We start from the raw sequence: 12,861 nt of genomic DNA, 5'->3' as shown, positions 1-12,861 counted from the left end.
GCGCATGTACAGTATGCGTGTACAGGCACGCACGCACATGCACGCACGCACGCACACACACACTAACTCCCCTAACCATGTCAGCTCCAGGCTTCTAACTGATCTTAGTGTACAGTGTGTTATGTATCCAAATAGAGGCAGTGAAATCACTCTGTTTATTTGATAGTGTAAGCAACACTTAGGCGTCGTTCCTGGTGCTTTGAGCTTTTTGTTCGCCCACCATGGAAATAGCCTAATGCAGAGGTTCAGATTAAGAGCAGACCTTCACTGACACTGTGTCTAATGGCTGCCATAGAGGGATTCAGGAACATAATGAAGACTGTTGAGGTGGTGTGTGTGTGTGTGTGTGTGTGTGTGTGTGTGTGTGTGTGTGTGTGTGTGTGTGTGTGTGTGTGTGTGTGTGTGTGTCTTTACCTTTTTATATGTGTTTGTAGTGTTTGTGTGTGTGTGTGTTTACTCTTTGAAGTCTTCATAGAAGCTCGGCGCTGTTGTTCAGTCGCCTCTTTCTATTCTCCCTTCTTTCCTCTTTCCTCCTCTCACAATGAGGCTATGCCTCAGAGGACCCTAACAAAATGAAGGAGGGCCAACCCCCCTCCACACAGACACACACACACACACACACACACACACACACACACACACACACACACACACACACACACACACACACACACACACACACACACACACACACACACACACACACACACACACACACACATACACACACACACACACACACACAGGTGCAGCAGAGCAGAGGAGACAGCTGTGGAATAGCCAGAGGTGTCTGTCCCTGTCTCTGGCTGGACCAATGGGAGGGCAGGAGGAAGCAGGTCAATAGTGGCAGAGAGGGCCAGGAGGATCAGGGTCTCTCTGCTTAGAGGACAGGATAGGGGCAGGATAGCCCTTCAAAACACCTGTCAGTGTTTTCTCTGTACTTAGAATATTAAATAAACATGCATGCACACACACACACAACACACACATCATGTATGACAGATGATGAATGACTGTGGTCACTAGTCACCTCTTCTTTATTTTCTCTTTCTGAACAGCTGTTCTGCCACATGCTCACTGGAAGTTTGATCCACTGGTCCTGCATGAATAACCAAGATGGCTGAAGGGTCTAAATAGGATACATATGTACTGCCTAATATTTGACCATTGATGGCTAAGTATTGGGTTTTAAAATACCTTTTTTCACGTAGAAAGTCAGTGTGGTGTTATGTGTGTTAATCATCACTATCAAAGCAGTGTCTTGCCTTTTTCTCTGCCCCTGCCCAAGGACATCCACAATAGGCAACAGGGAAAAATTCATATGTGTCCGACCGCCTACAGTAGATTTGGTCTTATGTAGCAAAATCTGAAATTGTGTTTTTTTTACATTGGATAAAAGTAGAGACTCAAAGCTAGAAAATTGTATATCATACACTGAAGTTGAGGGACAATGGGAAAGTAATTCTGTTTTGAAAGTTGATAAACTTTTAACCCCACTTGGCCCTTGAATCTTTTGGTACACCTACTGGAGAGTTCTTTGTCTACACCCTTTACGCATCGTTCAGCCCCTCTAAAGCCTTAGCCACACCCATCTCTTTAAGGATTCAAGTATGAGGCCATGTGGTAACACACGCTATATCAAATAAAATCTTAGTTTTGTTGTCACATGCACAGGATACAGAAGGTGTAAACGGTACAGTGAAGTGGTTACTTAGTGGCAATATCAAAAACAGAAAGTGTCCATATAAAAATATTGTATAAATATTTTATCATTATTATATGATGCTTACTCGACACACTTGTCTAAATTGATGGGTCATGTGAAGGAAATGCTATAACCACTCCCCAGCCACATCTAGCTAAGTGGATGGGTCACTATTGTCTAGACATGTACACATGTTCATGAAATACAATAGATGGCCATAATTACCCCCAGACACACCTTGCTAATTTGATGGGTCATGTAATAATCCGGCCGAAGTGGAGTCCTTTGTTTAGACATGTTGGCTAGCTAGCTAGGTAGCTAGCTAGTTAAACAATGAACCAGGATAATCTCATAGTACTACAGTACCAATACAACCATTATCATAGCTGTAGTATGAATCTGCAGCTAGCTAAAGCTAACAAATTGGTCACACATTCCAGAAGGCATTTCTGCCAAAAAACACATTTTGATAGGTGCGTTCAAATGACGCTCCTGTGAAGTAGTGCGACATATGCCTAGTTTCCTGAAACAAGTCATATATGTACAGTGCCTTCAGAAAGTATTCATACCCCTTGACTTATTCCACATTTTGTTGTGTTACAGCCTGATTCAAAATGTATTAAATATGTTTTTCTCACCTATCTACACACAATACCCCATAATGACAAAGTGAAAACATGTTTTTAGACATTTTTGCAAATGTATTGAAAATTAAATTCAGAATTATCTAATTTACATAGGTATTCACACCCCTGAGTCAATACATATCAGAATCATCTTTGGCAGCGATCACAGCATTGAGTCTTCCTGTTTAAGTCTCTAAGAGCTTTGCACGCCTAGATTGTACAATATTTGCACATTATTCTTTAAAAGATTATTCAAACTTTGTCAAATTGGTTGCTGATCATTGCTAGAAAGCGATTTTCAAGTCTGCCATAGATTTTCAAGCCGATTTAAGTCAAACCTGTAACTAGGCCACTCAGAAACATTCAATGTCATCATGGTAAGCAACTCCAGTGTATATTTGGCCTTGTGTTTTAGGTTATTGTCCTGCTGAAAGGGGAATTTGTCTCCCAGTGTCTATTGGAAGCAGACTGAACCAGGTTTTCCTCTAGGATTTTGCCTGTGTTTGACTTTTTTCCATTTATTTTTATCCTAAAAAAACTCCCTAGTCCTTGCCGATGACAAGCATACCCATAACATGATGCAGCCACCACCATGCTTGAAAATATGAAGAGTGGTACTCAGTGATGTGTTGTGTTGGATTTGCTCGAAACATAATATTCAGGACAAAAGTTAATTCCTTTGACACATTTTTTCAGTTTTACTTTTGTGCCTTTTTGCAAAGAGGATGCATGTTTTGGAATATTTTTATTCTGTACAGGCTTCAGTCTTCTCACTCTGTCATTTAGGTTAGTATTGTGGAATAACTACAATGTTGTTGATCTATCCTTAGTTTTCTCCTATCACAGCAATTCAACTCTGTAACTGTTTTAAAGTGGAACTGACAGCATTTTTGCAACATGACATAAAATCTGTTCATATACACCTCCAGGATGAATATTACACCTTTTTTGTACATTTTCTGACAAGAGAGAAATGGTCATTATCATGTTTTCATAAATTCATAGTATGTTTGGGAATTACGTATAGTAAGGCATTTGTGAAAATTCTATATTAATATAGAGTGAGAAAGCGGCCTCGCGTTTGGACAATTAATAGACACTGCTGTAATTAAAACCAAATAAAACATCTGTCCTGTCTGGGACCATTGTCTACGCAGACATTTACATTGCATTTTAGTCATTTAGCAGACGCTCTTATCCAGAGCAACTTACAGTAGTGAATGCATACATTTCATACATTTTTTTTTATCCGTACTGGTCCCCCGTGGAAATCGAACCCACAACCCTGGCGTTGCAAACACAATGCTCTACCAACTGAGCCACACGGGACCCCTGCATCATGATGCAGACCAGTGCATCATAGCCAATCAGATGTACAGTAGGCTTATATGCAAATAAGTCATTTGCCACACAGGCCTGCCATCATTCACTTTGAACTGGACTGTGTGTTTACAGGCAGTAGTAACAGCGCAACATTAGATCATTAGAACGCATTCACCAAAAGCTACAAAATACACCTGAATGGATTTCTGCAAATATGTAAATACCACGGGAGTCCTCTTACATTTGCAAACTTCACAATCCTATTGATCGAACAACCATGAAAAGGGAGTCTCTCTCCCTCAGTTGCCTATGCACATCAACAACAACAAGATCAACAACTAATGCTAGCCAGACCGAGATGAGCTAAAATCTAACGAGGGAACAGTAGATTAAGCCTCTCAAACTAGTTTTCCATCAAAATTGCACTGATAAACAATGGGGAATAATGGCCTGCTCGTCCTTCTGCACCTTGCCTGCAAATGCTAGCTTGCCCCAACCCACATTTTAACAACTGAATGGGAACTTGCCTGCTTGCCCGCACATTTGATCGATGCCAAATACATTTGATTGATAACTAAGAGATATGCTAACTGTGAATAAAGTTCAGCATAGCTAGCTAGCAAAGTGATTCACATTTCTTGCTCGCTAACCAAATGAACCTGCAGAATCTCTAGCTATAGCCAAAGAAAAATGATATGAGTGGAAAAAGTCTGTCACTCACCCACTCATCCAATGACATGTCATCCTCCCAGCAACTAGCTAGCTAACGTTAGGCTCCGTGTTTTTAACTTGCAAAATAAATAGCTAGTTACATAAATAGATACGCTAGCCAAGGGGTGTCAAACTCAATCAGCACACGGGCCATATTGAAAAAACACAAAGAATTCATGGACCAGACATAGCCTATTTGTTTTTACAAAAAGACGTGCAACTGCGACTCAAACTGGCCATTGTTCTATTTGAAAAAATATGTCCCTTGATAATGTCCACTTATGTACATACAGTAGGATGCATTTTAACATATTAAAACAAGAGTTAAATAATATTTGTCCAGCCTTTGCTGCTATGCTACAGTGGCAGATATGCATAATATGCTGCGACCCAAATCAAAAAGTATTTATTAACTCCAAATAACAAAAACTTAGCTATAGGTTGATGTAACTTTGGAACTTAAAACATGTTTTTCATTTGCGCTGGGAAAGGGAAAGGGGGATACCTAGTCAGTTGTACAACTCAATGCCTTCAACTGAAATGTGTCTTCCGCATTTAACCCAACCCCTCTGAATCAGAGAGATGCGGGGGCTGCCTTAATCGATATCTACGTCTTCGGCGCCCGGAGAACAGTGGGTTAACTGCTTTGCTCAGGGGCAGAATGACAGACATTTAGTTTCTTGGAAGTTGTGGGAACGTACATTTTTTTGGTTCCCATTGGTTTTGGGAAAGAAGCCATAAGTTTCCTGACCGTGTGGTGGCTAATTTCTGCATTACCAAATGAGGAGAGTTAAACTTCACACAGCAGTCAGAGTTATACTTAAACTACATCATTAATAATAAGAGCTTTGCAATAGCACTTGACTTTCAATGATGCGCCATTGAAAGTGACAACACAAAAGTACAAAGATCTTTTATAGCCAAGATACACCCCTCTCAACCTACATGACGAACAACAGATACATAGAATGGTCACAAGGTTAAGATTTGTATGAAAGATATCTACAAAACATAGCAGACAGCAACTGCTGTGTCAACAGTTTTCATTGTATAGACACTGTCTGGTCATCCTACTCCAAACTGGAACCGTCTCTCCCTGGTACGGTATAGAACAGAACCATTAGCTCATGTTCTCTGGAATGCTCTTTAGGTTTTATCACCCAAAGACATCATAAATCTCCTCTGTCAGTGTTATGTCATAGAGGCCCATCCTCAGTAAAACACACACACAATAGTTAACAGAATACTCTATTCTGTCGAATAAAACAACCATTATAATACAATACAAGCATTATAACATAATCTTGCAATGTTCCACGACAACCGTTAAAACAGAACGTTTTTTAAACGTTGTTAAAACAGAAATTATAATTTTACTTTTCTGGGAACAAATATTTTTCAGTTGCTGGGAGGTTCTGAGAATGTTTTACTATGGTTCCCTGAATGTTTTCCTGGGAGATTTTATTAATGTTCTGAGAACTAAAATTATAGGTTATTTTAAGGTAATTAAATAATGTTTTGAGAAAATGTTTCAATATGACTTTTAATAACACCGCCAGTTTAGTTTTTATTAACCGTTTTGAACTCCAAGCATAGATTTATTGTAGCACAGCGTCAGTGAGATTCAAAACGATGATCTTCTGTTTTCTATCCATGGAATTAGTCCACTGCACCACCAGAATGGAAGTAGCATGCCATGTTTTTTTTACTCATACATAGCTGTTCAGTTTAGTCTATTCAAATTGACCCAATTTCAAAGGAAACAAGCACTCTTTAAGAACCAGGTGTGGCCAATTAGTGGGCGCGGCCAACACACCTGAACACACAACATAGAGAGTTTTGTTGACGCTGAGAACGGAATGTATGTTTTTAAATAACATTCTTTGAATGTTACTGTTTTCTTATATTTTTTATGGAATGTCTTCTTAATGTCCTGTGAACATGACTGTAAATAGAACCATGAGGAAACCTGTAGAAAATGTTATGCTCAAGTACTGAAATTCCCACAGAAGATTGTTGTCTCTTAACGTTCTCTGAACGTTCTGAGAACATTACTTTAAATTTAACCATTATGCTGAAGCACTGAAATTCCCACCTAATAAACATATGTTTCATGTTATGTGCTAGCTTGGTATCCTGCACCATTCACAGAACTTTGTGGGAAGGTTGTATGCAAAATAACCATAGGACAACCTTGCTCTCACCAAGCTCTAAGAAACAAATGGTATGTGCTAACTGGGGTGTGTGTGTGTTGTCCTCAGTGTATCAAACATAAATAATTAAGAGGGCATTATAAGCAAATCAAACCAGCAGATCCAGTCCTCTCAGATTAAGTGATGCTTCCTTATTACAACACACTTGAATTATGGGGTTGTTTTCCACCTAATGACTGTAATTAGTACAGTGACTCACTACTATGGCCACACACACACACACACACACACACACACACACACACACACACACACACACACACACACACACACACACACACACACACACACACACACACACAGCTCTGGATATACTGTGAAAATCAAGACAGACACATGACAATACTCTACTATAATATATTTTCAATCTTAAATATGTTTATTTTATTCTATTCAATTCTGGTTTTATTGTCAGGATGTTGTGCTTGTCCCTTGTCATTATTGATCATATTTATTGATGTTGTTTGCAGCTCTCATATCTGCTGGCTGTTGCACCAACACCTGTAGGAGTGTGAAGATTTGGGACAGGTGAGACATACAATACCAGTCAAATTCTGGACACACCTACTCATTCAAGGGTTTTTCTTTATTTTTACTATTTTCTACATTGTAGAATAATAGTGAAGACATCAAAACTATGAAATAACACACATGGAATCATGTAGTAACCAAAAAAGTGTTAAACAAATCAAAATATATTTTATATTTGAGATTCTTCATTCTCTCAGCCAGCTTCACCTGGAATGCTTTTCCAACAGTTTTGAAGGACTTCACACATATGCCGAGTACTTGTTGGCTGCCTTTCCTTCACTCTGCGGTCTGATGCATCTCCTTCTTGGTAAAAGCCTGGAGGTGTGTTGGTCATTGTTCTGTTGAAAAACAAATGTTAGTCCCACTAAGCCCAAACCAGATGGGATGGCGTATCGCTGCAGAATGCTGTGGTAGCCATGCTGGTTAAGTGTGCCTTGAATTCTAAATAAATCACTGTCAGTGTCACCAGCAAAGCACCCCCACATCATCACACCTCCTCCATGCTTCACGGTGGTAACCATACATGCGGAGATCATCCGTTCACCTACTCTGCATCTCACAAAGACATGGCGGTTGGAAACAAAAATCTCAAATTTGGACTCATCAGACCAAAGGACAGATTTCCAACAGTCTAATGTCTATTGCTCGTGTTTCTTGGCCCAAGCAAGTCTCTTCTTCTTATTGGTGTCCTTTAGTAGTGGTTTCTTTGCAGCAATTTGACCATGAAGGCCTGATTCATACAGTCTCCTCTGAACAGTTGATGTTGAGATATGTCTGTTACTTGAACTCTGTGAAGCATTTATTTGGGCTGCAATCTGAGGTGCAGTTAACTCTAATGATCTTATCCTCTGCAGCAGAGGTAACTCTTGGTCTTCTTTTCCTGTGGTGGTCCTCATGAGAGCCAGTTTCATCATAACGCTTAATGGTTTTTGCGACTGCACTTGAAGAAACTTTCAAAGTTCATCCAGATTGATTGGCCTTCATGTCTTAAAGTAATGATGGACTGTCATTTCTCTTTGCTTATTTGAGCTGTTCTTGACATAATATGTACCAGGTCTTTTACCAAATAGGGCTATCTTCTGTATACCAACCCTAACTTGTCACAACCCAACTGATTGGCTCAAATGCATTAAGGAAAGAAATTCCAAAAGTTTACTTTTAACAAGACACACCTGTTAATTGAAATGCATTCCAGGTGACTAGTTGGTTGAGAGAATGCCAAGAGTGTGCAAAGCTGTCATCAAGGCAAATGGTGGCTACTTTGAAGAATCTAAAATATATTTTGATTTGTTTAACACTTTTTTGGTTACTACATTATTCCATATGTGTTATTTCATAGTTTTGATGTCTTTACTATGTAGAAAATGTAGAAAATAGTACAATATTAAGAAAAATCCTAGAATGAGTATCTGTGTCCACACTTTTGACTGGTACTATACATACAAAGGCATGCACACACACAAAAACAAACACACATACAGTGCCTTCAGAAAGTATTCAGACCATTTTAATTTTTCCATATTTTGTTACGTTACAGCCTTAATCTAAAATGTATTGAATAGTTTTTTCCTCCTCATCAATCTACACACAATACCCCATAATGACAAAGCAAAACAGGTTTTTAGAAATGTTTGCAAATGTATTAAAAATCAAAAATGGAAATACCACTGTTACATAGGTATTCAGATCTTTTACTCAGTACTTTGTTGAAGCCCCTTTGGCAGCGATTATAGCCTCAAGTCTTCTTGGCTATGACGCTACAAGCTTGGCACACCTGTTTTTGGGGAGTTTCTCCCATTATTCTCTGCAGATCCTCTCAAGCTCTGTCAGGTTGGATAAGGAGCGTTGCTGCACAGCTATTTTCATGTCTCTTCAGAGATGTTCAATCGGGTTCATGTCCGAGCTCTGGCTGGGCCACTCAAGGACATTCAGAGACTTGTTCCGAAGCCACTCCTGCATTGTCTTGGCTGTGGGCTTAGGGTCGTTGTCCTGTTGGAAGGGGAACCTTCGCCCCAGTCTGAGGTCCTGAGCAGGTTTTCAACAAGGATTGTTATTTTATTTATTTTTATTTAACCAGGCAAGTCAGTTAAGAACAAATTCTTATTTACAATGACGGCCTAGGAACAGTGCGTTAACTGCCTTGTTCAGGGGCAGAATGACAGATTTTTACCTTGTCAGCTCAGGGATTCGATCCACCAACATTTCAGTTACTGGCCCAATGCTCTAACCACTAGGCTACCTGCCACCCCAAGGAGTTTGCCAAAAGGATCTCTCTTTACTTTGCTCCGTTCATCTTTCCCTCGGTCCTGACTAGTCTCCCAGTCCCTGCCGCTGAAAAACATCCCCACAGCATGATGCTGCCACCACCATGCTTCACCGTAGGGATGGTGCCAGGTTTCCTCCAGACGTGAAACTTAGCATTCAGGCCAAAGAGTTTCTTGGTTTCATCAGACCAGAGAGTCTTTCTCATGGTCTGAAAGTCTTCTAGGTGCCTTTTGGCATGGCTTCCATCTGGCCACTCTACCATAACGGTCTGATTGGTGGAGTGCTCTTCCATTTAAGAATGATGGAGGCCACTGTGTTCTTGGGGACCTTCAATGCTGCAGAAATATGTTGGTACCCTTCCCCAGATCTGTGCCTCGACACAATCCTGTCTCAGAGCTCTACAGACAATTCCTTTGATCTCATGGCTTGGCTTTTGCTCTGACATGTGCTGTCAATTGTGGGACCTTATATAGACAGGTGCGTGCCTTTCCAAATCATGTCCAATCAATTACATTTATCACAGGTGGATTCCAATCAAGTTGTAAACACATCTCAAGGATGATGTATGGAAACAGGATGCACCTGAGCTCAATTTTGTGTCTCATCGTAAAGGGTCTGTATACTTATGTAAATAAGGTATTTCTGTATTTCATAAATTCTAAGAACCTGTTTTTGCTTTGTCATTATGGGTTATTGTGTGTAGGTTGATTAGGAAAATGTTTTAATTAATCGATTTTACAATAAGACTGTAACGAAACAAAATGTGGAAAAAGGGAAGGGGTCTGAATACTTTCCGAATGCTCTGTATGTTGCTCTAAGAGTTGTGCAAAGTTGGTAGAATCATAATGAAAATGATTCACAGCTGTAATGGCTGCCAAAGGTGCTTCCACCAAGTATTAGCTCAGGCGGGTGGAGACTTGTCCAATTATGATATTTCAGTTGTATTATTTTTTCTTAATTTGGAAAATGTTTTATAGCTTTCTTTAACTTTGAAAAGGTGGAGTAGGTTGTGTAGATATGTAGGAGAAAAAATTTGAATATAATTCCATTTTAGATTTAAGTTTAACGCAGCAAAATGTGAAGAAAGTTCAACGGGGTGTAGACTTTCTATAGGCACTGTAGCTTGTTGATGTTGGCCAATCAAGGTGACAAAGAGGCTCAATGTGTAGCAAGTGGAGTGAGAGTTCACTAATGCAATGCAAGATGGAATAAAATTATGGAATTAAAAGTTCTCAATGAGAAGGAGTAAGCTACAACAAGCAACCAACAGGTAAGCTGTTGTTTTATCTGAATGGGGTTGGGGAAAAAGCGCAGCATGTAGCCTGAATTAGCCTAGCTAGCTATAGCAACAGTGCTCAGGTTAAAAAAACGTAAGTAAAAAAATAACATGTATTTACAATATCCGGATATCTGACAGAAATTACTATTCGAATAGTGAATTTATTTAAAAACCCCATCCCTAATGCGCACACACACACACGGCAACTTGCACGAAACATGTATATACACAGTAATGGTAATACCCATTTTCCCCTCTTGTCTTTCAGCTTTGATGCCTCCTGACCCCGACAAGCCTCCAACATACATGCTGCAGTGACCAGAGCCCCTAAAGAGAGAGAGAGGGGGAGAGACAGAGAGAAACACTAGAGAGAGGTGCTGTAGAGAAAGAAAAAAAAGAGAGAGAAAAAAATACCAAAATAAAGATTGAAAGATAGTGTCTTGATGAGGGCGACTCTCCCACTTCAGCCATGCTCTTTCTTAATGTCAGATAGAGGAAACACAGTAGTGTGATTGCCAAATTAATATTACTGTCAGTGAATTTTATCTCTCTGTTGCCAACAAAATAGTCCTACCTCCTTTGATAAAAAAGCCTATGAAACAGAAAGGAACAAGACTTGTAGGCCATAGGCCCTTTACAGACCAACACATGCTCTCCATAATGCATTACAGTACTGTGTTCCCCTTTCAGCTTTGTGTGAAGTTCCAACCAGTGTTACAGTACAGTACATAAACCTTGTGTCAAAGTTCAACTGAGAAGATTGCATTATATTTGCCCCTTATTATACATCTACAAATGTGAACACCAGCTAATATGACAATGGTTTTGGAGAGAACATAACAAAATCCTAATCTCAATTCATGTGATTTGTGAGGGGTCACTTATATACACACACACACACACACACACACACACATTATTACTAACAAACTGTACTGTATAACCTCTAATCCCTGTGACTTTTTAGATTTTTGGTGACAGAACTAAGATAAGTCAAAAGTAGTGTATCTGCTTAGTTTTCTATATATAACAATGATAGTATTATTTTTGACCTACTGGTCTTATTATATCTATAAATATCATATCAAGAGATGTATGTCTAATATAATAAAGCGTCTTTATGTAAAATACCTAATCCAGAGAGACTTGTCTTGTGTTTTGCCCCACACACACACCATACACTGACGATAGGTGTGTTTGTGTTTAGGAGTGCATGGATTCATGTTAAGGATGAAGAAAATGACTATTTCACCCCAGCAGAAGGAACGACAACAGGTATTCAGCAATAATGCGCTTAACTCGTCGATCTAGGCACAACACAGCAGATAGAAGCTCATGATGATCAAGCTCACCATTCCGCTTGACCGAAGAGGCCTCCATGATATTCACAGGCTTATCTGATCAATATCTCTCTATTGTCAGCTTGTGTCTGTGTGTTTCCGTAACACTATATTATACAGTAAACATATAGATTTTCCTCTGGGTTGCTGCCATGGGAAATGGTCGAACATTATTTATTTACTCAAATGGCATCAGATCAAATCAATTCTAATAAGAACCACCCTCGCACACACACTCGCAGTTAGAAACACATATACATCTCTACACTCTCCCAACCAACATACATACACGCGCAAAGGAAGCATACACTCTAAGGAAAATGTTTTATTTTCCTTGTACACAATTATCTTACAAACACACACCTGTGTGTGGGGTAGGCGAGGGGAGTGGTGGGCTGATTAACATTAACTCTGTCAGCAGGGCGGAACTGCAAACCTACTCCTGTGATTGTCTGAGTTCCCACTGCAATGCACCAGTAGTGGGTCCTACTAGGGTTGCCCTCACTACTGCCTGCAAGCTGTGTCTCTGTGTCAGCCTACCTGACTACTTAACACACTGTGTCTGTCTATCCGCCTGTACTTACTTTGACATGTAATGTCAATGTAGGCTGGGAGGGCTGAAGAGGATGGCATAGATTTCATTACTGCAGTATTGTTCAAACAAAATAACACAATTCGTAGGAACTGGGATTGTCTAATTAGCAACATGCCTTCGCTAGCACTTTGATACCTGGTGTGTGTGCTTGTGTGTGTGACTGTGACTTTCTGTGTGTGTCTGTTTCTGAACGTGTGTGTGTTTGTGTGTGTGTGTGCATGCATGGAGATCCCTGGGGATTTCTCATTATAGAAGAACTACCTTGTTTTTTCA

At 39.8% G+C, this 12,861-nt stretch overlaps 1 protein-coding gene across 2 annotated transcripts in view; it reads left to right on the top strand.

Annotated features, from left to right (window-relative positions):
- The window catches only part of ccdc85a (coiled-coil domain containing 85A), a 41,789-nt gene extending 30,001 nt beyond the window's left edge, over window positions 1–11,788 (top strand). The window contains exons 3-4 of one of the 2 annotated variants that reach the window (XM_029752791.1): window positions 7,049–7,106; window positions 10,922–11,788. In XM_029752791.1, the coding sequence (XP_029608651.1) occupies window positions 7,049–7,106; window positions 10,922–10,937 (74 nt within the window). In that variant the 3' untranslated portion in view covers window positions 10,938–11,788. The remainder of the gene's footprint in view (window positions 1–7,048; window positions 7,107–10,921) is intronic. The other variant, XM_029752792.1, reaches the window with a different exon arrangement.
- The last annotated feature ends 1,073 nt before the right edge of the window (window positions 11,789–12,861 follow it).

This window comes from Salmo trutta, chromosome 5 (assembly GCF_901001165.1).
Source record: "Salmo trutta chromosome 5, fSalTru1.1, whole genome shotgun sequence".
NCBI classification, from domain to species: Eukaryota; Metazoa; Chordata; class Actinopteri; order Salmoniformes; family Salmonidae; genus Salmo; species Salmo trutta.
The sequence above is the reverse complement of the archived record's forward strand: the minus strand, read 5'-3'. Positions and strand labels throughout refer to the sequence as shown.